General features: G+C 44.9%; 2 protein-coding genes across 3 annotated transcripts; one reads left to right on the forward strand and one right to left on the reverse strand.

Moving 5' to 3' along the window:
• Positions 1 to 205: 205 nt before the first annotated feature.
• UBE2J2 (ubiquitin conjugating enzyme E2 J2) lies at positions 206 to 3629 on the reverse strand. Of its 2 annotated transcripts, XM_054291899.1 has the most exons (7): positions 3551 to 3629; positions 2375 to 2505; positions 2029 to 2069; positions 1510 to 1612; positions 1081 to 1219; positions 706 to 786; positions 206 to 493 (listed from the first exon to the last, which is right to left on the reverse strand). In XM_054291899.1, the coding sequence occupies exons 2-7, from the start codon at positions 2503 to 2505 to the stop codon at positions 206 to 208; spliced, it is 783 nt and encodes a 260-aa protein (XP_054147874.1). In that variant the 5' UTR covers positions 3551 to 3629. The 2 variants fall into 2 exon arrangements, with proteins under 2 accessions (XP_054147874.1, XP_054147873.1); XM_054291898.1 differs by lacking the exon at positions 3551 to 3629 and having other exon boundaries at positions 2375 to 2730.
• Positions 2623 to 20678, forward strand: SCNN1D (sodium channel epithelial 1 subunit delta). Its single transcript, XM_054291871.1, is given in 15 exon segments — positions 2623 to 2629; positions 2946 to 3066; positions 12645 to 12926; positions 13389 to 13650; positions 14420 to 14607; positions 15077 to 15180; positions 15752 to 15915; positions 16423 to 16521; positions 17263 to 17380; positions 17730 to 17808; positions 18163 to 18220; positions 18607 to 18662; positions 19253 to 19328; positions 20010 to 20209; positions 20666 to 20678. Coding segments are annotated over 15 exon segments (1827 nt in total).
• Positions 20679 to 22074: the final 1396 nt, after the last annotated feature.

Below are 22074 nucleotides of genomic sequence, written 5' to 3' on the forward strand. Positions count from 1 at the left end.
CAAGAGTCCCATTCATCCTGAAGTGAAAACTCAGAGTAAAACTTGGCTGAAGATCTTCACTGTTGAAACCACAGACGGAGCAGAACTCTACAAACCAAAACGTTCCCCGAGCCCACCATGACCCAGGCAGGGCCAAACCCCAAACGTCCCCCCCGAAGAGCCCCGGTCACCCCAAACCCAGTAAAATTTGGTCTCTGCGGGGCTCTCACTCCTGGGCTATGCTCCTCAGCACGTACTTGACTGTGTAGGCGAAGGCGGCGAAGCCCACGATGACAAACAAGTTCGCCAGGGCTCCCCCCAAGAGTCCGTGGTTCCTGGGGGGCTGCTGCAGCCCCCCGGCGTGCCCGGGCGCCAGGGCCGCGCGCTGCCCCTGCAGCAGGGGGTGCCCGTTGTGCCCCAGGTGCGCGTCCCCGTCCGGCACCACGTCGGGCAGCGGCAGCGACGGCGGCCGGGAGCTCAGCTCGTCCTGGGCCTTCTGCTTCTGCTTCATCTCCTGAAAGGGGAGAGCAAAGTCAGCGGCAAAGTGCAACCTGTGGGGATTTGGGGGCTTTTGGTTGATTTCCTGCATGGGGGAACAGAAAATTCAATGGAATTTGGGGTGATTTGGGTGGTGTTGGTTATTTCCTGCATGGGAAAGTGGAATTTGGGAAGGGGCAGTGAAGGAGGTCGAGCTGAAAAATGAATAATAAATGAAGATTTCCTTACCTCCACCACTTCAGGGAAGAGCTCACAGAAGACTTTATCTTTTAAATTAAATGCTAAGCTCTGCGCAGCCAGCTGCCTTTTCTGGGGAGAAAAACCAAATTTATCAGCAATTCCATGAAAATTCAATCCAATTATTTCAATTCCACCCCTGATTGCCCACCAGAATGGTGCAAAGCTCACACCAAGTGGGTTTTAACATTTAAAACATCACATTTGTGAGGACTACTGACTAAAATTGAGGTTTGTGGGGCATAAATTTTGTTCATTTTTCATCCCGTGGACCTGTGGGAGAGACAGGAAAAAGGAACCAAAACCCAGCCAGGCTTTACCCCCCAGAAACCCCAAATTTGGTGGAACTCTCCCCAAGGGACTCACGGTGAACTCGGAGGTCTCGATGCTGCCCAGGGTGGGCCCCTTCTCCACCATGAAGCTGAGCAGCCCCGTCAGGATGGTGGACACGGACCAGGCCGGGTTCCAGGTGTCCGGGTGGAAATCCGTGATGGACAGACAGAGCCTGGCCAGGGACAGACAGCCAGGAACCGGGAATTGGGCTGGGAAGGAATGGCTGGGGTGGGGTCCTGGATTTGGGATGGGAATGGATGGGATACTGGGTTTTTTTCCCCAGATTTTTTCCCGTTTGAGATGGGAATGGCAGGAATACTGGGAAGGAGTCCTGGATTTGGGATGGGAATGGCTGGGATGCTGGGAAAGGGGTCCTGGATTTGGGATGGGAATGGCTGGAATTTTGGGAAGGGGTCCTGGATTTGAGATGGGAATGGCTGCAGTCTGGGAAGGAGCCCTTACCTTGTGTTGCACTTGAACCTTCCATTGGGGGTGATCATATAAATACTGGGGGGTTTGAAAGGGAATTCTCGAGGGAATATTAATTTTCCGTGGTAATATCCACCTGCAAAACAGCAAAAAATGGGTTAAATGAGTTATATTTCATAAATAACTCCCATCCTCAATTCCCCTGCTTTATTCTTTCTTCTAAACCACCAAAATGGGTGAAATAAATTGTGTTTAATTAATAATTCCCATCATTAATTTCCCTGCTTAATTACTTCTAAACTATCAAAAACAATGGGTGAAATAAATTGCATTTAATAAATATATATAGAATTATAATTTATAATATTCTTCTTATATTATAATTTATAATCATTCTTCTCTTCTTGATAAGAGAAGAATGATTGACAGCAGCATTCCTATTCCTTCACCTCCTTCCCAGTTTCTGGAGCTGTTTTTAGTGGGGTTACTTTGCCTTTTCCCACCCCCTGGCATTGCTGTTTTTCCATGGAAACCCTCCAGGCAGGGATTTACCTTCATACGGGGTCAGCTCAGGCCCTCGCACCACGTAGTGCCTGGAAAAGAGGGGAATGGAACACTGGGAAAACCCACAAACAGCCCAAAAAATCAGGAGCAGCCTCAGGCAAAGCTTCCCTCTGCGCCAGACTCCAGAGAGAGGGAGAAGGAGCTGAGAGCCTGGGAAAGCTTCTGCTGCTCAGGGGCGAGGGACAGCTCACCCCAGCTCCCGGGGGCGAGGGACGATCCGTCCCAACTCCCAGCCCAGTTCCCAACTCCCAGCCCAGTTCCCGTTCTCCAGTTCCCATTTCCCACTCCCATTCTCATTCCCCATTCCAATTCCCATTCCCCATCCCATGCCCACCATTCCAGGATGTTGGAGGGCAGGGGCTCAGCACAGATGTAAGGCACTGGATCCTTTTTGATCCTCAGGTAATCCTGCTTCAGCCTCTGCGTGGCTGTGGTGGGGGCCCTCTTATTGCTGCTGCTGCTCATCTGATTAACACACACGTTAATTACAATTACATCCATTCATCAAAATTCATTAATGCAACCTCAATAAGCACGGAGCTTAGTAGAACCCTTCCCCAGCTCCTTAAAAAAATCCACTTTATGGGCTGTGAGATATAAATTGAATTATTTCAGTTTTTAAGGAGCAAGAATCGCAGAAAACCTTAATAATAAAATCCCAAAGAATTTTATTTTATAGGTTGTATTTAAGATATAAACTCAATTATTTCAATTTTTACAGAGCAAAAATAATGGAAATCGTAATAATATAATCTAATTAACAACAATTAACTAGTGTAACTTTAGTAAGCACAGAGCTTCATAGAAGCTTTCTCCAGGTCTTTATAAAACCCACTTTCGGGGTTGTTTTGAGAGATAAACTCAATGATTTGGATTTAAATTCCATTATTTGAATTTTTAAGGAGTAAGAAGCACGGAAAAAGAGGGGAGAAAAAGGGGGGGGGGGAAGAGCGTAAAAAGGAGAGACAAAGGCGAGAAAACGCGGGAATAAAAGGGAGAGGAGGAAAAGAGAAAATGGAGAGAGAGAGGGAAAAAGGGAAAGAGGAAGGGAGGGACTAAAAGGGAGAAGAGAAAAGGAGAAAAGAAGAAAGAAGGGGAAGAAAGAGAGGGAAAGGGAGAGGTAAAGAGGGAGGGACTGAAAGGAAAAGGGGAAAGGGAAAAGGAAGGGAGGGAATGAAAATGAGAGAGGGGAAAGAGGAACCAGAGAGGGAGGGAAGAAGAGAAAGAGGAAAGGAAGGACTGAGAGAGGGGAAAGGTGGAAAAGGAGGAAGGGAAAGAGAGGGAGAAACAGGAGAGGGAAAAAGGAGGAAGGAAGGAGAAACAAGAGAGAGGAGGAGAACGGCAGAGAAGGGTGAGACAGGACGGCAGCCGTGGAAAGGAGGGACTGAAAGAGAAGAGAAGGGTGAAAAAGGGAGGGAGGGAAGGACAGGGGAAAACGGAGGGAGAAGGAGAACGCAGAGAGACAGTGAGACAGGAAGGCAGCCCGCCCGTCTCTCCCCGTCCCGCTCACCTCTCCGCGGCCGCCAGGCCCCGGGCGGCCCCTCCTGCCCGCGGCCGAGGGAGGGAGGCAGGCGGGGAGCGGCGGCCGGGCCGCGATGGCGGCGGAGCGGGCGGGGCGGGCAGCGGCGGCCGCGGCTCCCTCACGGCCCAAGCCAAGATGGCGGCGCTGCCGGGAAGGAGCCGGCGGCGCTTCCGGGGCCCGCGCAGCTTCCGCTTCCGGGACCGCGCGCGCAGGGCGGGAGGCGTGTGGGGAGTCGTGAGGGGAGCCGTGAGGGAAATCGTGAAGGGAAACCGGGAGGGAAATCGTGAGGGGAATCATGAGGGGAGTCCTGAGGGAACCATGAGGGGAACCATGAGGGGACCCGCGAGCCCTGTCGCGACAGAAAGCGGGAAAATATCGTGCCCCAGCGGGGAGGGTGATCCGGACACGCCAACTGAGACAAATAGGGCTCAGAGTTTAAAAGATTTTATATAAAAATGTTGAATAAAGGATAAAAGGGGCGATATCCAGCGCAATTTGTCAAAAAGCATAGCTTCAGCTTAAAGTAAATTTTTATATATTTTTGCATATATATATGTGATATATGTAAATCATATATATATATATATGTGTGTAAAATATGTATTTACATATATATATGAGGTATATTGAAATAATATATATATGTAGAAGTATATTAAAAAGTATGTTTAGATATATATCCTTTTAAAAATCTCTTTTTTAACGAGGAATATCCCCCCAAAAAATCTCATTTTTAACAAGGGTGGAGCAATAAGGGGAGGCGACAAAGCCATGCCAGGGCAGGTGGCATCACCAGAGCTCTGCACAAACAGCAATTAACAATTTAATGAACATTTTAATTAACGATTAACCCCATGTCATCAGGCCTGCCTGGCAGGTGAAGCACCAGGGGTGTAGAAAAGTTATTTTTTTTATATAATTTTGTTTATGGGAATTAAATGGGATTTTTAATGTAGAAAGTGGGGGATTTTATGTAAATTAATTTTTTATTTCTTAATAAAAAGAAGTTTAGTAGTTTATGTTTAGTAAATAAAAACAGTTTATAGGAAATAGACGGGATTTTTAAGGCTTTAAGGGGTTGTTTGGGGCACTAAAAATAAATTAAAAGCAGATTTTGATAGCAAATGTTAAGGGTTTTTAAAGGATACAACAAAACCTGGTATTTGATGTATGAAAATAATGTTAATAAAGATAAAGTTTTTAAAAGCTTTTCAAATCTCTCTGGTGTTCTCCTTTTCCCATCTCCCTCCGATTTTCCTTCTCCTTCCCTCCCTCCCTTTTTTTAAAGTTTTTTTTCTGCTTTTAAAAAATATTTTTAAAAGTTTTTTAAAAATAAACTTTCTTTAAAATGAAGTCTTATAAAAATAAAGATTTTTTTTAAATATAGTTTTTTAAAAAATAAAGGTTTTCTTAAAATAAATTTTCTTTAAAAATAAAGGTTTTTTTTAATAAAGGCTTTTTAAAAATAATTTTTCAATAATTTTTAATAATAATTTTTAAAAATAATTTTTTTAAAGCTTTCTTTGCAATTCCATGCTCCTCCGCTGCGGGGAAACCCTCCAAGGTGGAAGCCAGGGAATCGCAGCTGGACTGATCCCAAAGCAAACCCTGCACAGGGCAGGAGCTGCCACAGGCATTGAGCAATGCCAGCTTTAATTAGGGTTTGTTAATGAGCGCTCCTGCTCCATCCCCTCCTCCCTGCTGCCACTGCTCCTCTTCCTGCTGCTGCCGCCTGCTCCAGCTCCAGCTGCAACTTCCACCTCAAGCCAGGAACATTTTGGGATTCCTCATCTGCTCCAGGTGCCGGGAGGGATTTCCAGCTCTTTTCCAGGAATTTTTTTGATTTTTGGCAGCTGGGAGCTGCCACCTGCTCCAGTTCCAGCTGGAATTCCTGCCCTGGGAATCCATTTTGGAGCTGGGAGGGATTTTCCCTCTCTTTTTCCAGGAATTTTTTGGGATTCCTCATCTGCTCCAGGAGCTTGGAGGGATTTCCCTCTCTTTTTCCAGGAGTTTTTTGGGATTCCTCACCTACTTCAGCTTCCAGCTGGAATTCCTGCCCTGAGAATCCATTTTGGGGCTGTTCCAGGACCTGGGAGTGATTTCCACCTCTTTTCCAAGAATTTTTTGGGGTTCCTCACCTGCTCCAGCTCCCAACCAGAATTCCTGGACTGGGAATCGATTTTGGGTCTGCTCCAGGAGCTGGGAGTGATTTCCACCCCCTTTTCCAGGGTTCTTTTGGGATTTTTGGCCTTTTCCAGGAGGGAGCGATGCTGTGTGCAGCTCCAGGATGGCTGCAGCTCTGGTGCCCTCCCAGCAGGGAGGTTCTGGTGTTCCCCAACCCTCAGAATTCCCTCAGATCCTGCTGGGTCTGACTGGAAATCAGAGCAAAACCCATCCCCAGGCAGGATCTCAGATTTGGGGTTCCAGGGGGTGACAGATCCCTGAGGAAAGGACCCAGAAGAGGAAGGCAATCCCAAAGAAACCCGGAATTATTCCAGAGGATGCCAGGAGCAGCTGCAGGTTCCCTCCTCAGACAGGTGAGTGAGTACGAATGAATGTTGGCTCACCCCAGCAGGATTTTAATTTTCATTTTAATTTGAATTTCCGGGCTGGATTTAACCCTCTGCACCCAGGGCACGGCTGACGTGGAGCTTGCTCATTAAGGAGGGGTAATTAAGGAATATTTCCACGGCTGCTGATTAACAGATTAGTCATGTGCCCATTGCTCATGTGCCAGGGAGTTTTATTTTGGAAAATTTGGATTAAAAACGAGCCCAGCAGGGGTTAAGGGGTGTTGAACCAGCCTGGAGCAGGTTTAGCAGCATTGGGACATCCCAATCGTGCAGGGTCAGATCACTGGGAGGGATTGCAGAGAAATCCCCCAGCCAGGGCCCAAAGCTGCTCACAAAAAACAATTTAGAGGGAAAAAAACATCAATTCAGAGGTTCCAGAGGCAAAAAAAGAAAAGTAATTCAGGGATTGCCAGAGGAAAAAAAGAAATTGAGGGATTTCCAGAGGGAATTTAGGGGTGCAGAGTTCCAGGAGAGGAGGAAAACATCCAGAAAATGCAGGAATTCAGCACAAAAAGCAATTCAGGGATTCCCAGAGTACAAATAGCAATTCAGGTATCCCCAGAGGAAATGTTGGTGTGCAGAGCTCCACTGACATTCTGAGAGAGAAGGAAAACATCCAGAAACCAGAAGAATTAATCATGAAAAGCAATTCTCAGGGAATTCTCAGAGGAAATTCAAGGGTGTAAAGCTCCAGGAGAGGAAGAAAACATCCAGGAAATGCAGGAATTCAGCACAAACAGCAATTGAGGGTTTCCTGAAGGAAATTTAGGGGTGCAGAGCTCCAGGAGAGGAGGAGAACGTCCAGAAACAGGAGGAGTTCAGCACAAACACCAGTTCAGGGATTCCTAAAGGAAATTTAGGGGTGCAGAGCTCCAGGAGAGAAGGAGAACATGCAGAAAATGCAGAGCTTAGCACAAAAAGCATTGCAGGCACTGCCAGAGGGAAGGCTGGTGTGCAGAGCTGGCCACTGGACCAGCCAGTCCAGCCAAACCCCTGTGGGCAGCTCCCAGCGCTCCCAGTGCTGCTCCCTTTCCCTCCCCGCTGTCCCGCCCCTCTGGCCGCGCAATTCCTGCTGGCTCGGGAGGCAGAGCCTGCCCTGCGGGGCTCCAGGGGTGCTTGCACCCACCCCGCTCCCTCTGCTCCTGCCCCGGCAGGGATGCTGGGCTCGGGGTGCTCTGGGTGTTCTGCTCCTCTTCTGGAGCTCTGCACACCAACATTTCCTCTGACAATCCCTGAACTGCTGTTCGTGCTGAGCTCGGGGTGCTCTGGGTGTTCTCCTGGAGCTCTGCACCCCCAACATTTCCTCTGACAATCCCTGAACTGCTGTTCGTGCTGAGCTCGGGGTGCTCTGGGTGTTCTCCTGGAGCTCTGCACCCCCAAATTTCCTCTGACAATCCCTGAACTGCTGTTCGTGCTGAGCTCGGGGTGCTCTGGGTGTTCTCCTGGAGCTCTGCACCCCCAACATTTCCTCTGACAATCCCTGAACTGCTGTTCGTGCTGAGCTCGGGGTGCTCTGGGTGTTCTCCTGGAGCTCTGCACCCCCAACATTTCCTCTGACAATCCCTGAACTGCTGTTCGTGCTGAGCTCGGGGTGCTCTGGGTGTTCTCCTGGAGCTCTGCACCCCCAAATTTCCTCTGACAATCCCTGAACTGCTGTTCGTGCTGAGCTCGGGGTGCTCTGGGTGTTCTCCTGGAGCTCTGCACCCCCAAATTTCCTCTGACAATCCCTGAACTGCTGTTCGTGCTGAGCTCGGGGTGCTCTGGGTGTTCTCCTGGAGCTCTGCACCCCCAAATTTCCTCTGACAATCCCTGAACTGCTGTTCGTGCTGAGCTCGGGGTGCTCTGGGTGTTCTCCTGGAGCTCTGCACCCCCAAATTTCCTCTGGCAATCCTCTGAATTGCTTTTTGAGCTGAGCTCTGCATGTTCTGGAGATTTTCCTCCTCTCCTGGAGCTCTGCACACCTAAATTTCCTCTGGGAATCCTTGGATTGATTTTTGAGCTGAGCTCTGCATGTTCTGGGTGTTCTCCTGCTCTCCTGGAGCTCTGCACACCAACATTTCCCCTGGCAATGCAGAGTGGAAAGAATGAAGATGAGACATGTGGTTTATTCCGCTTAAATTTTACAATTATTTAAGAGATTCAAATCCTATTAACCAGCTGTTATTAGTCTGTTCTACCCCTCTTTAATATTAAAAGGAAATTTCACAAAATATACCTGGCACCTTGTTTAAATTAAAAAAAAATTTAAAAACCCACATTATTTCAGAAATTTTAATTAAAAATTGTAATTTTAAAATTTTAAAATAATTTAAATTTTTAATTTAAAAAGAAATCAAATTGAATGACGAGTTTTAGCAGAGCCAGGTGAAGAGTTAATTAGCTAAAATCTCATTAAAAACCTCCCAGCTTTGGGAACCTTGTTCTGTCACGTTCGTGTCTCTCCTCACCCCGGGTTGTGCAATGGAAAATGCAACAATCAATCCCTGACAATGCAATTATTGCACAAGGAGCAGTCACCAGAGCAAAACATTGTTGTCCTGCTGCCTCACAATGGCAGCACCTCAGAAAAAATCCCTGCAAAATTCCCTCCACGATTTTTTTTTCTTGGAAAATAAGGAAAAAATCTAGATCAGCATCACTGAGAAAATTTCCTGGTTTTGTTGGGGCATTTTTGTGGATCCTGAACTGGGAGAAATGTGGGGGGAAAAAACTCCTTCACTGCTTAAAAATGTGATTTTTTTAAAAATTTCAAAATGCAGAGATTGTGGAGATAAGAGCCCTGAGAAAGTCCTGGGGGGTTGCAGGGCTGTAATTAAAAATTCTGAGTAAGGAAATGTTGATTAGGGTTGAGAGGGAGGAAAGGAGAAAATGTTCTGTGTGTCCTGAGGAGCAGCAATTGTGGACGTGGCCAGAAGGTTCCTTTTCATTTTAATTCTTTGTTTTTAATTTGTTGATTTTCATGGAATCACATCCAATTTCATTGATAAAAGCTGCAGAGGTAAAGAAAATGCAGGAATTTTACCATTTTTCTTGGAAGTTTTTATGTATGAACTGTGCAAACTCTGTCCTTGGCCCTGCACTGGGTAATTATCTGGAACAAAATCCAGCATAAATCAAGTGTAAGTAGGATTGAAATAAATCAAAATCAGTATTTTCACCTTTCTCCCTTTTTTCTGAATCAAATTTCACAAGAAATTTCAGGGGTTTTTTTCAAACACTGATATTTCATGCCTTCCAGTGGGAGAGAAAATCCAATTTGGAAAGGCAGGGTCTAAGTTTATCTGGACCCCAAATATTCCCATTTTCACATTAAAAATATTCCTGCAGAGCTGTTTTCCACATGGGAAAGGATCAAAAATAAATGAGGTTCTAAACTTCATCTGAATCTCAAATATTCCCATTTTCACATTAAAAAACTTCCTGCAGAGCTGTTTTCCACATGGGAAAGAATCAGAAATAATCATGGAAGTTCTCCTTGGTGCCCCAAATCCATTTCTCCCTCATTTTTGCCACTCTTTAACCCAAAACCTGATTTAAACGGGGTTGGTTTGGTTCTGGTTCCGTCTCAGCACCTGAATCCTGGATGGGGGTGGGATTGGGGTTGGGATTGGGATGGAATGGGATTGGATTGGAATTGGGATGGGATTGGGGTTGGATTGGGATTGGGATGGGGATATTCTTGAAGAAGCAGGAGGAAATCCACATTGATTCCACCAAGGAATGCAATTCCTCAAGGCTTGAGGGCTCCAATTCCCTGGGATCCTGCCAGGCTCTGGAAAACAGGGAAAGAAGGCAGGAAGATCCTCCATAAATGGGAAAATCCAGAGCGGGAAGAGCAAAGATGGGAAAATCCAGAGTGGGAAGGACAAAGATGGAAAATCCAGAGCAGGAAGAACATTCTGGAACCCACGGTTATTTCCCTAAAAACGATGACTCTGATCATGAGGGGGGAAAAAAAAATCCAGGTGAACACGCCAGCAGCCCTTAAACCCAGCTTAACTCCAGTGTAAGCTCCACGTTAACCCGTCTGTCCAGTTTATTCACTTCCTATTATTCCCTGGATCATGCTTTGAATAATTTCCATCATCTCTTCCTCCAGTCCTGCCCCTTTTGATGTCATCCCTTCCCTCCATAAAGGCTGGACAGCTCCAGGGCCTCCCAAATCCCACAGCTTTGGGCCAGGACCTGACTTCTGCTCAGGGTTAAGCCCAGGGCTGGGTTTAGTGGCTTCTCTAAACGCTCACAGATCAGAGTTTCTGCCAAGGTACCGTGGGGAAGGGGCTGGAATTCGGTTATAATTTCATTTTTTTAATGTGTATTTTTATATTTGTAGCTCTAAATCTTGGGGGTTGTTCTATTTTTCCAGATTGGTTCTGAATTATTTTGCTTTATTAAATTTTTAGAATGAATCATTTTAGCAAAGCAGATTTAAACAGGATGAATTCACCATAAACTTAAAATCCCACTCAGAACACCTGAAAATTATCTGAATTAACTCTGAAAACCAGGCTTTGTCTGGGGGTTTTTATAGTCAAAATTAGATTTAAAAAATCTGTTTGATAAATTCTTTAAGAATTCATTTTGGGTAATCATTGCCCTTTTCCCACATTTCCTCATGAGCAAGGACTAGATTGTTTTAGCACTCATTTTGGGTAATTATTCCTTTTATTTCACATTTCCTGATGAGCAAGGACTAGATTCTTCTAGCATTCATTTTGGGTAATTATTGCCCTTTTCCCGCATTACCTCATGAGCAAGGACTAGATTCTTTTAGCATTCATTTTAGGTCATTATTTTTTTTTTATATTCCACATTTCCTCATGGCTAAAGACTCAAAGCTTTAATTTCATTGAATTAAATCAAATTAATTTCATTCATTCCATCACAGAACCTCTCCCAACAATCCTTTAGCTGCTTCTCCTCTCCTCAATTTCAACCTCTATCCCTGTATTTTTATTGATTTCTTTTAATTTTAATTTTATTTATTTTATTTGGAGCAAAGGTTGTCCCAAAGTTTGGACTCAGTAAACTCCTTTGAATGACATAATGAGCAGGGTGATTCACGGGCTGCTGTCATGTTGGAAATTCTCACCTTGTCATCTTCAGGACACGGAAATGTCCCAGTGTCACTCTGCTGTCCCAAACTGCCACCAGAGCCACTTTTCCATGCTCAGAAACGCTGGAATTTTCCCTGGAATAGCACAGGAGATGTTTTAATTACTGAGAGAAATAATAATAAAAATATCTGGGTTTTTAGTTGTATTTATGCCGCTCTTGTGAGTGGTTTTCAATTTCTTTTCTGTTTCTTTTCACTGCTGTAAAATACAAATACCTAAGTTCCTATTTATGTGGCAAAATCATTGCTAATAATGTTAATTAATATCAATAATATAATATTATTTAATTAATATTTTGGTGGTCTTGAAGAAACACCCTGAGGGCATTTTTATTTTATTTCCAGTGGTTTCTACAATTTTTGAATTAAATTCTTTCTCCACACCCTAATTTAGCCCATCCCTTCTGTGCTTCCAACTGAGGTTTTTCTTCATTTCCATCCCAAAATACCTGCCTGTACCTCCTGCATTTCATCTTGGAGCAGAGTTCAGAGAGAAATTCATCCTTTTTACTCTGCAGAATGAGATCCTACAGCAAAAATTAAAACCAGCTTCTAATTTTCTAATTCAACCAGCTGAAAGTTGAATTTTTCCCTAATTCTTTGCCATAAAGATGAAGCCATAGTGGTTTTGAGCCAGTCTTGTTTTAGGCCCATAAAACAAGAATAAATAAGAAATAATAATATAATAAATAATCAATATAATAAATAATATATTAAAAAGTATATAAATAAATAATAAATCATATATAAAATAACATAATAAATAATAATGATTAAACCAGAATATTCCACTAGAATTATTCCTCTCATCATGAATTACAAATCTGTGTGGACCCACAATGACTTGATAATTCAGGATCAAACCCTGCTCCTTGGAGTTCTTGGAAAGAAGGAAATTCCTCACCTTTTTTGGCCTCAAACTTCCCAAATCCACCTTGGCAAGGAAATCCTCTGGAAATGTGGGAAAGCTCCTCAGAATCCCTCAGTAGCAGCAGCAGAATTTGGGTTCTTTTCTCCTTCCAGGATCCAGATCCTGGAGGATCTCCCTGGATTCAGATTCTCTGCAATTTTATTGTCAGGTTTTCTTAATTACAAACTCGTTTGGGTCCTGCTTGGAAAAGGTTTCTTTGGAAGAGGAAACTTTGGAAAAAAAACTATTTGGAAAAGGCCTCTTTGGAAAAGCCCATTTGGGAGAAACCTGTTTGGAAAAGGTTTCTTTGGAAAAACCCTCTTTGGAAAACGCCCCTTTGGACAAAGCCTGTTTGAAAAAGCCTTTTTGGAAGAGTCTTTCCCTCACATTAATACGATTTCCCCTTGTTTTCCATGCCCAGAAAGCCACTTAGATGATGGAACCAGAGCTTCCAGAAGGAGAAGGAGGAGGAGAAGCAGCTGAGGAGGGGCTGATCGAGTTCTACGGCTCCTTCAAGGAGATGTTTGAGTTCTTCTGCAAGAACACCACGATCCACGGCACCATCCGCCTGGTGTGCTCGGGCAGGAACCGCATGAAGACGGCGTTCTGGACGCTGCTGCTGCTGGCCAGCCTGGGCATGCTCTACTGGCAGTTCGCCCTCATGTTCAGCCAGTTCTGGGCCTACCCCGTGGTGCTCACCATGTCCATGGACTCCGAGCCCAAAATGTTCCCGGCCGTCACCATCTGCAACCTGGATCCCTCCAGGTGAGCTGAGCCTTGGCAATGGGCAGGGAGGCGTCCCTCAAGGCTTGGGAATGGGCAGGGATGTGTCCTGAAGGTTTGGAAGGGTTTGGGATGTGTCCCTAAAGGTTTGGGAAGAGTCAAGAACCCCCTGGATGCATCCCACAGCCATCCCCGTCTGCCATCCCAGCACACCTGGATGGTCCCAAAGGTTTGGGAAGGGTCAGGGATTCCTCCCCCAGGAGGGACATATAACATTGTTATTATTAATAAATATTACTAATAATTTAAATATTAAATTAATATTATTAATAAAGATTATTAATGAATTAAATACTAAATAAAGTCATTAGATTTAGGTGTGCTGAGCAGCAGAATTTCTGGATATTCTCCCACAGATCCCAAGAAATAACCTTTCCATGGAGCTTGTGAGATCAGAAATCTGGAATTTTCCCAAAATGTGGATTTTTTCCCCACTCCCTGTAGGTTTGAGCTGGTCAGCGAGCAGCTGGAGCAGCTGGAGCGCATGGCCGAGGAGTCGCTGACCTTCCTGTACGGCCCCAAGGCCTCGGCCAGGCTGTCCCAGCTGAGGGACAGGAACAGGGACAGGGACAAGGACGGGGCCATCCGGGTCCAGGCCTGGGCCAACCTCAGCAGCGCCGGCTTCAGGCTCAGCCACAACTTCTCCCTGGTCAGGATGTGGGACCCCAGGGTGGGCGAAAAACATTCCAGAGTGGGATTCCGGCTGGTGAGTGGCACAGAGGGGGAGCGGGGCGCCTCAGGGTGGGGTGCACCCCAGAGAAACTGGGGATTGGGATGGGGATTGACCCCAAAGGAACTGGGGATTCACCCCAAAATACCTGGGGATTTGGATGGGGATTCGCCCCAAAATACCTGGATGGGATTTACACAAAAATGATCTATTACTATTATGGAAATAATAATAGTTCCCATATAATATAATAATAATATATAGAGTACAAATATATAATAATGTAATAAAATAAAATAAAATGAAATAAAAAGTAATAATAATTCCAACAATAATAATAGATTATGGTAATACCCTGTTACCTGTTACTATTATGGGAATAATAATAGTTCCAATATAATACAATAATTATATATATATATATATATATATATATATGTATATATATATATATAAATCTTATATTAAAATAATATATATTATATACTATTATATACATATATTTATAGATATTGATAGATATTTAATATCATTATATATTAAAATTATATAAGAATACATTTAATATATTATATATTAATATAAATATGTAATATAATAGTGATTATAATATAATAGTTATAATTTAATAGTAGCTCCCATAATAGTAATAGATGATGGTAATAAGCTATTACTATTATGGGTATAATAACAGTTCCCTTATGATATAATAATATATATAACATAACATAATATAATTATTATCACAAAATACTAACAATCGCCATGCTAATAACAGACCCTATCCCCTTTCCCCGTGTCCCAGTGCAACTCCACAGGTGGGAATTGCTTCTACACCTCTCACCCGTCGGGCATGGACGCGCTGCTCGAGTGGTTCCGCTTCCACTACATGAACGTGATGGCCCAGCTGCCCCCGGGGCTGCCCCAGCACCAGCAGCACTTCCAGGACCTGGTCTACTCCTGCCAGTACGATGGGGAGCCCTGCAGGCCCAGGTGAGTGCAGGGGGACAAACGGCCTCAGCTGGCACCGAGGGAATTCAGGCTGGAGATTCGGAAAGAGGGTTTTGTGGAGAGGGGACAAAGTTCTGGAATGGCTGCCCGGGGAGGTGCTGCAGTCCCCATCCCTGGGTGTGTTTAACAAAGCCTGGATGTGGCACTGGGTGCCAGGGTTGAGTTTAGGTGTTGGGTCGGTGGTCTTGAAGGGCTCTTCCAACCTGGGGATTCTGTGATTCTGTGAAATTGGGGTTTCCAGGGAATGCACCCTGTCCCAAACACATCCAGCTTGGAATTAAGGTGGTCTCACACTTGTAATTAAAACCCCATTAAATTTCTCTTGATTTTCCATTAAAACCCCGTCAAATGTCTCTTGACTTTCCAGTGATCTCATTTTCCCAACACACCCAGCTTTGAATTAAGGTAATAAATCAATTAATTAAACCCCATCAAATCTCTGATTTTCCAGTGATCACGTTCACTTCCACCACCCAGTTTTTGGGAGCTGCTACACTTTTAACAGCAAGGGGACAGATCCCTTCTGGGCAGCCACAAAACCAGGAATTCCTTATGGTGAGTGATCTGCAAAATGGGGAAAAAGAGCTAAAAGTAAGATAATTCATTAAATTTGTCCTCAGTGCAGGATTTAGTGGCAAATTCTAGCCTCTCTTGTGTGACAAAAATTATTGTGCCACCACAATATTATTATTTTAAGCCCCAGCAGCATCTGGGCTTAAAAAAGCAGAATTTATTTTTTGTTTGGAGCAGGATGTTCTTACAGTGTATATTGCAGAATATTGGGGTTTATTTAGAGGGGTTTTATTATTTATTATGGGATTATTGAGGGTTTGCAATAGGTGCCACTATCACCAGGGCTCTGAGGAATAAAAATGGCTTTTGAGGGCTCCCAGAATCCAAATCTGGGTTTGCTGGGTTTTATTTATAGGGTTATTATTATTTATTATTTTATATGGAAGCTCGGAATAGCTGCCATTGTCACCTGGGCTCTGAGGATTAAAAATGGCTTTTCTGGGATCCAAACTGAGGGATCCCAGAATCCAAATCTGGGACCCAAACCCAGACAGGAGGGATTTGCCCAGTGCTGGGCACTCCAGCTGTTCCCCTGTCCCCCGTGTGTCCCCAGGGCTGTCCCTGATCCTGCGGGCCGAGCAGAAGGAGCACCTCCCGCTGCTGTCCACGGTGGCCGGGGTGAAGGTGATGATCCACAGCCACAACCAGACCCCGTTCCTGGAGCACGAGGGCTTCCACATCCGCCCGGGCATCGCCACCACCATCGGCATCCGCCAGGTGGGCACGGGGTGGAACCATCCCAAACCATCCCAAACCTTCCCAGACCATCCCAGACCATCCCTCCATCGGCATCCGCCAGGTGCCATTCCAAAGCATCCCTTTTGGCATCTGCCAGGTGGGCATGGCTCCTTGGGGGCATGGGGACACCTGGCTTGGGGTCCTCTCCTTCCTCTCCTCTCTCGTCTCAGCCTCAAATAAAAAGACCCCAAATGTTCTTTTGGCTCTCAAAATTTTGGAGCCTGATTTCATTCCCACTTAATGATACTATACAAAATATATAAAATAAAAAACATTAGTGTATATAATACGTTGTATATGAATTATATTCATTATATTAATTTACACTTTTTCCCTGATATTAATTACCAACGTCCAGCTCTGCTGCTCATTAACTCCCTGCCCTTCCTGCAGGGTGATGGCTGGCTCTAAATAACCCTGCTAATCAATCACTCAGGGCACTAATTAATGAATCTTGCTTGTTAATCATCCCTTGTGTCCCCACAGGACCAGGTGAATCGCCTGGGGGGCAACTACGGCAGGTGCACCACGGACGGGGCCGACGTGGCCGTGGAGCTGCTGTACAACAACTCCTACACCCTGCAGGTACTGAGCCTGGCTGAGCTAAACCCGGCTTAGCCAGGCTCTACAACAACTCCTACACCCTGCAGGTACTGAGCCTGGCTGAGCTAAACCCGGCTTAGCCAGGCTCTACAACAACTCCTACACCCTGCAGGTACTGAGCCTGGCTGAGCTAAACCCGGCTTAGCCAGGCTCTACAACAACTCCTACACCCTGCAGGTACTGAGCCTGGCTGAGCTAAACCCGGCTTAGCCAGGCTCTACAACAACTCCTACACCCTGCAGGTACTGAGCCTGGCTGAGCTAAACCCGGCTTAGCCAGGCTCTACAACAACTCCTACACCCTGCAGGTACTGAGCCTGCCTTAGCTACACCTGGCTTAGCCAGCCTGAAACTGCTCTACAACAGCAACTCCAATTTTTTTTTTCCCTTTTCTCCTAAAAGCTCCATCCTACAGATTTGGAATTTATTTTTATTTATCCAATTTTTTTACCCTTTTCTCTAGGAGTTCCATCCTACAGATTCAGAATATTTTTGATTTATCCATTTTTGTTTTGCCCTTTTCTTTAAGAGATTCATCCTAGATAATCAGAATTTATTTTTATTTGTTCAAATTTTTTCCCCTTTTCTCCTAAGAACTCCATCCTACAGATTCCAAATTTTTTCTGATTTATCCAATTTTTTTTCCCTTCTTTCCTACCAGTTCCATGCTAGAAATGTGGATTTTTTTGTTGTTGTTTATCCCAGTGTTTTTCCCTGTTTCCAGGCGTGCCTGCACTCGTGTTTCCAGCGGGCCATGGTGCAGCGCTGTGGCTGTGGATATTTCTATTACCCGCTGCCCGCCGGGGCTCGCTACTGCGACTACAGCCGCCAGCCTGCCTGGGGTAAGGGAGCCTGGGAATGAAATAATAATAATAATAATAATAATAATAATAATAATAATAGAATTCACTGGATCCTGGGAAATAATCACTGGGATTTCCTGAATACTTGTGAAAAAAATCCCTGGAAATTTCTGAATCCCTGGGGAATCCCTGGAATGCAAGAATTCCCTGGGGTTAAAGGATTCTGGATCCATGCGGTAGGAATTATATTTAAGTTTCCTTCCAACCCAAAATATGGGGATTTTAGGATTTTAGGATTTTTTTCTGATTATTTTTCTTTGAGATAATTCCAATGGGAGTGGGAATTCCTGGGAATTCCCAACCCTGTTCCTCCCATCCCATTTTCCAGGGCACTGCTTTTACCAGCTCTACTCCCGGCTCCGGAATCACCGCCTGGATTGTTTCCAGCACTGCCCCAAACCCTGCAGGTGAGCTCCAGAAATCTCAACTCAAATTCATTTTAATGCTCCCAACTTTTAAAATTTAATTTAAATTAAAATTAAATTTATTCAATGTTTCTATATTTTTCTCATTTAAATTTAATTATTTAGATTTATTCTATTTAATCAATATTTAATTTAATATAGATGTATTTATCTCTATTATTTATATTTATTATATTTAATTATTCAAGGTTTATTTTGTGAGCTGAATTGGGAAGCTTTTCCCAAAGGTTCTGAAGAGCTGCCCTGGGAGTTTTCTGGATTTCTGGGAATTCTCCCTGGGCAGCTCCTGGTGCTCAGAATTCCAGGTTTTCCAGAATTCCTGGTTTTTCTCCCCAGGGAATCCCTGTACAAGGTCTCAGCTGGCACAGCCAAGTGGCCCTCGGCAAAATCCCAGGTACTGCAAAAATTCCAATAACAAATATTCCAATAACAAATATTCCAATATCAAAAATTCCAATCACGAATATTCCAATAGAAATCTCCCAAAATTGAACATTGCAATTACCAATATTCCAATATCAAATATTCCAATAACGAATCTCCTTGTGACAGACGTTCCAATGCCAATGGTCCAATAATGAACATTCCAATAACAAATATTCCATTTAGAATATTCCAATGGAAACATTCCATTAACAATGTCTCATTAACAACATTCCAATGCCAATCTCCTATTAACAATATCCTATTAACAATATTCCAATGCCGGCATTGCAATAATAAATATCCCATTGATAATATTCCAACACCACCATTCCAATGCCAACATTCCCATGGCAGGACTGGGTGCGCCAGGCTCTGCGGCACCAGAACGGCTACAACTCCAGCAGCAGCAGGTAAATCCTGGGCTCATCCCAATCCATGGGGTCATCCCCATCCCAATGGGGTCTGGGATGGGCGAGGAGGGCAGCAGGAAATCCTGGGATATTCCCAATCCCAATGGTGTCATCCCTGTCCTAATGGGATCAGCCCAACCAATGGGGTCTGGGGTGGGTGGGGAGGGCAGCAGGAAATCCTGGGATCATCCCAATCCATGGGGTCTGGGATGGGGAGGGAGGCCAACAGGAAAACCTGCAGGATCATCCCCAAAAAATCCCAAGAAACCCTCAAAAAATTCCCAATAAATCCCCAATAAACCCCCAATAAATTCCCAGTAATTCTCCAATAAGTTTCAAAAAAATGTGCCCCAATCTCAGCTGGGAATGCCCTGGAACCAACTGGGAATGTGCCCAGTGCCAGCTGGGAATGTTCCCCCAGTCCCACTGGGAATGTCTTGGTGCCCACTGGGAGTGCCCCAGTCCCACTGGGAGTGTCCTAGTCCAAACTGGGAATGTCTTGGTGCCCACTGGGAGTGCCCCAGTCCCACCTGGGGGTGTCGCGGTGCCCCCTGGGGGTGCCCGGCGTGCCAGCTGTGCTGTCCCTGCAGGAGGGACATTGCCAAGGTCACCATCTTCTACCGCCAGCTCAGCTCCCAGGCTGTGCACGAGGCCCCGCTGCTCTCAGTAGGTGACAGCTCCTTTTTATTCCCTTTCCATGGAATTCCTGAGAGTTCGAGCAGGAATTAATTCCTAAGATTTAATTATTTACCTTTATTTTTATAGTATATAAAACATAGCTGTTTAGTTATATGATAATATTAATTATTAATAGAAACTAATTTAAGCTTTATTTTAACATGACATATAAATATATGTATTTGTTTATATGATATTAATTATTAATAGAATTTAAATTTTTATATAGGAATATGTGTACTTATGTCTATGATAATATTAATTATTAATAGAAATTAAAGATTTATTTTAATTATATATAAATATATATGTTTATTTGATATTAATGATTAATTAATGAAATTTTGTTTTTATTTTATATTATATATAAATATATATACTTATTTATTATATTATACTAATTATGAATTAGCTCAACTCCCAGGCTGTGCACGAGGCCCACAGCAGAGTTCCTGTTCCCAGAGCTCAGATAAATAAAAAATCAGGGTTTTTTTTCCAGGAGAATCTGCTGCTTGGGGATTTGGGATTGGTTTTGGTTTTTCATTTATTGGAAAAATGATCCACTGACCCCATATGTTTCAAATATGGGTCTGAGGAATAGGAAAAACATAGAAAAATAAAAATAAACGCCCAGAGCTGTCCCGTACCTGATCATTTTGGGTTTTCCAGGAGAACCTGCTGCTGTCCAGCATGGGCAGCCAGTGGAGCCTGTGGTTCGGCTCCTCGGTGCTCTCGGTGGTGGAGATGCTGGAGCTGCTCCTGGACACGCTGGTCCTGTCCCTGCTCTTCTGCCTGCAGAGGCTCCGGCCCAGGAGGGGCCCCGGGGGCTCCAGCCCCAGCCTGGCCCCGGGGAGCGCCCGGGAACCGCGGCAGGAGCCGGGGAGCGGCCGGGAGGGAGCCCGGGCCGCAGCGCTGGGGCAGGAGCTGGAGCTGGGACAGCTGCGAGGAGCTGGGGGCTGCAATTCCCAAATTCTGGGGGAAACGTGACAGGGACATCCTGGATCCACACCTGGGAGCGCTCTGAGCATTGGCAGCGCTTGGAATTCCCAGTTCTGGGGGAAAAGTGCCAGGGATGTTCTGGGTCCACAGTTGGGAGCTCCCTGAGCATTGGCAGTGCTTGGAACTCACCTGGACTCTGATCCCACCTGGAATTCCCAAACCCCTCCTTCCCTCTGGAATTCCTGCTGCTTTTGGATTTCCTGGGTAATTCCCACCAACTCTGACTGTTCCAGAGGGAAATAAAGAGAAAAAAATGCAGGACTTGGAATGGTTCAGGTCCCAGAAAAACCCTCTGATTCCTGTGGAATGCTGTGGTTTTGTTGCAGATTACAGAGATAATGTTAATTTTTGTTAATTTTTGTTAATATTTGTTAATTTTTGTTAATTTATCTGTACATAAAACAGAATAAACTTTATTTTTGATGGGGATGTTTGCACAGGAGCATTTTACTCTCTTGAAACCTACACACTTTGGTTTTTAAAATTATGTTTTAAATAATAAAATGCTCTGAAAACAGATTTTGACTATTTTTTAAAAAAACCCAGATTTTTGTGTGCCATTCAGTGCCCCACAGCTCAGCCTGGAGAAGGAAAAGGGGTTAAAAATGCAGATTTTGGTTAATCCAGCAAGAAACCAAGCTGAGAAGAAGGAGGGAAGGAGTTTTTATCCAGATTTTTATTAAGAGTGCTTCAAGAGACCAGAGAAAGGAGAGGGGAAAAAAGGCAGAGAGCACAAGAAAGAGCTTTGGAATTGTACAAAGGTGATTACAGAGAGAAAATTTGAATTTCCAGAGGTGCAGGGGGGAAGAGGGTTAAAAAATCCTGGTGCAAAGAGAGCAGGGAGGGACGAGAGCAGGGGTGGGAGTTTAATTTTATTTACAGCGAGGGCAGAGCCTTGGGCTGGCCAGAAACCTCTGAGATGGCAAAACCCCCTGTGAGATAGCCAAAAAAATGTCCGAGATGGCCAAAAACCCCTCTGAGCTGTTCAGAAACCTTCTGAACTGACCAAAAAACATCTGAGGTGGCCAAAACCCTCTGAGATGGCCACAAAAATGTCTGAGATGGCCAAAACACCCCTCTAATATAACCAAATAAGGCTTCTGGCCTGGCCAAACCCCTCGGAGCTGGCCCAAGAGGATCTCTGGCCTGGCCCAGGGATCTCTCCTGGTGCCACCTCTGGGGACAGCAGCATCTGCAGCCAAACCCCTCCGTGCTGGTCCCGTCCCGGTGTCCCCTCCCGGTGTCCCCAGCCCATTCCCAAGTGAGCCCCGTTCCCGTGGAAATGGGGACATCCCACCCATCCTGGAACCTCCCAAAAGCCATTCTGTCCCTCAGCCCCTCCGTCCCCAGGGCTGTCACCAGCTCTGTCACTGGTGTCACCTCCGGGCCCCTGCTGGCCCTGAGAGGGACACAGGGGCAGGGACAGCAGCAGGAATTGCTGAGGAACCCCGGAACTCCAAAACTCCAACCAGGAACTGCTGAGGAACCCAAAAACCCAAACCAGGAACTGCTGAGGAACCCCAAAATCCAAACCAGGAATTGCTGAAGAACTCAAAAACTCCAACCAGGAATTGCTAAAAAACTCCAAAACCAGGAATTGTTGAGAAACCCAAAAATTCCAATCAGAAATTGTGAGAATCTCCCAAACCCAAACCAGGAATTGGTGAGGAACTCAAAATCTCAACCCAGGAATTGCCAAGAAACTCCAAAACCCAACCCAGGAATTGCTGGGAAA

This window comes from Melozone crissalis, unplaced genomic scaffold, assembly GCF_028551555.1.
Source record: "Melozone crissalis strain CALT ecotype California unplaced genomic scaffold, PUWL_Pcris_2 ptg000107l_1, whole genome shotgun sequence".
NCBI classification, from domain to species: Eukaryota; Metazoa; Chordata; class Aves; order Passeriformes; family Passerellidae; genus Melozone; species Melozone crissalis.

Excerpts from the sequence above, each read along its gene's own strand:
- UBE2J2 (XM_054291898.1), bottom strand. The coding sequence starts at position 2,541 with ATGGATGTAATTGTAATTAACGTGTGTGTTAATCAGATGAGCAGCAGC. Across the intron at positions 2,070-2,374 it reads CCCTCCAACATCCTGGAATG|GCACTACGTGGTGCGAGGGC; the intron begins GTGGGCATGGGA and ends CCTCTTTTCCAG. Across the intron at positions 1,220-1,509 it reads AGGTTCAAGTGCAACACAAG|GCTCTGTCTGTCCATCACGG; the intron begins GTAAGGGCTCCT and ends GTCCCTGGCCAG.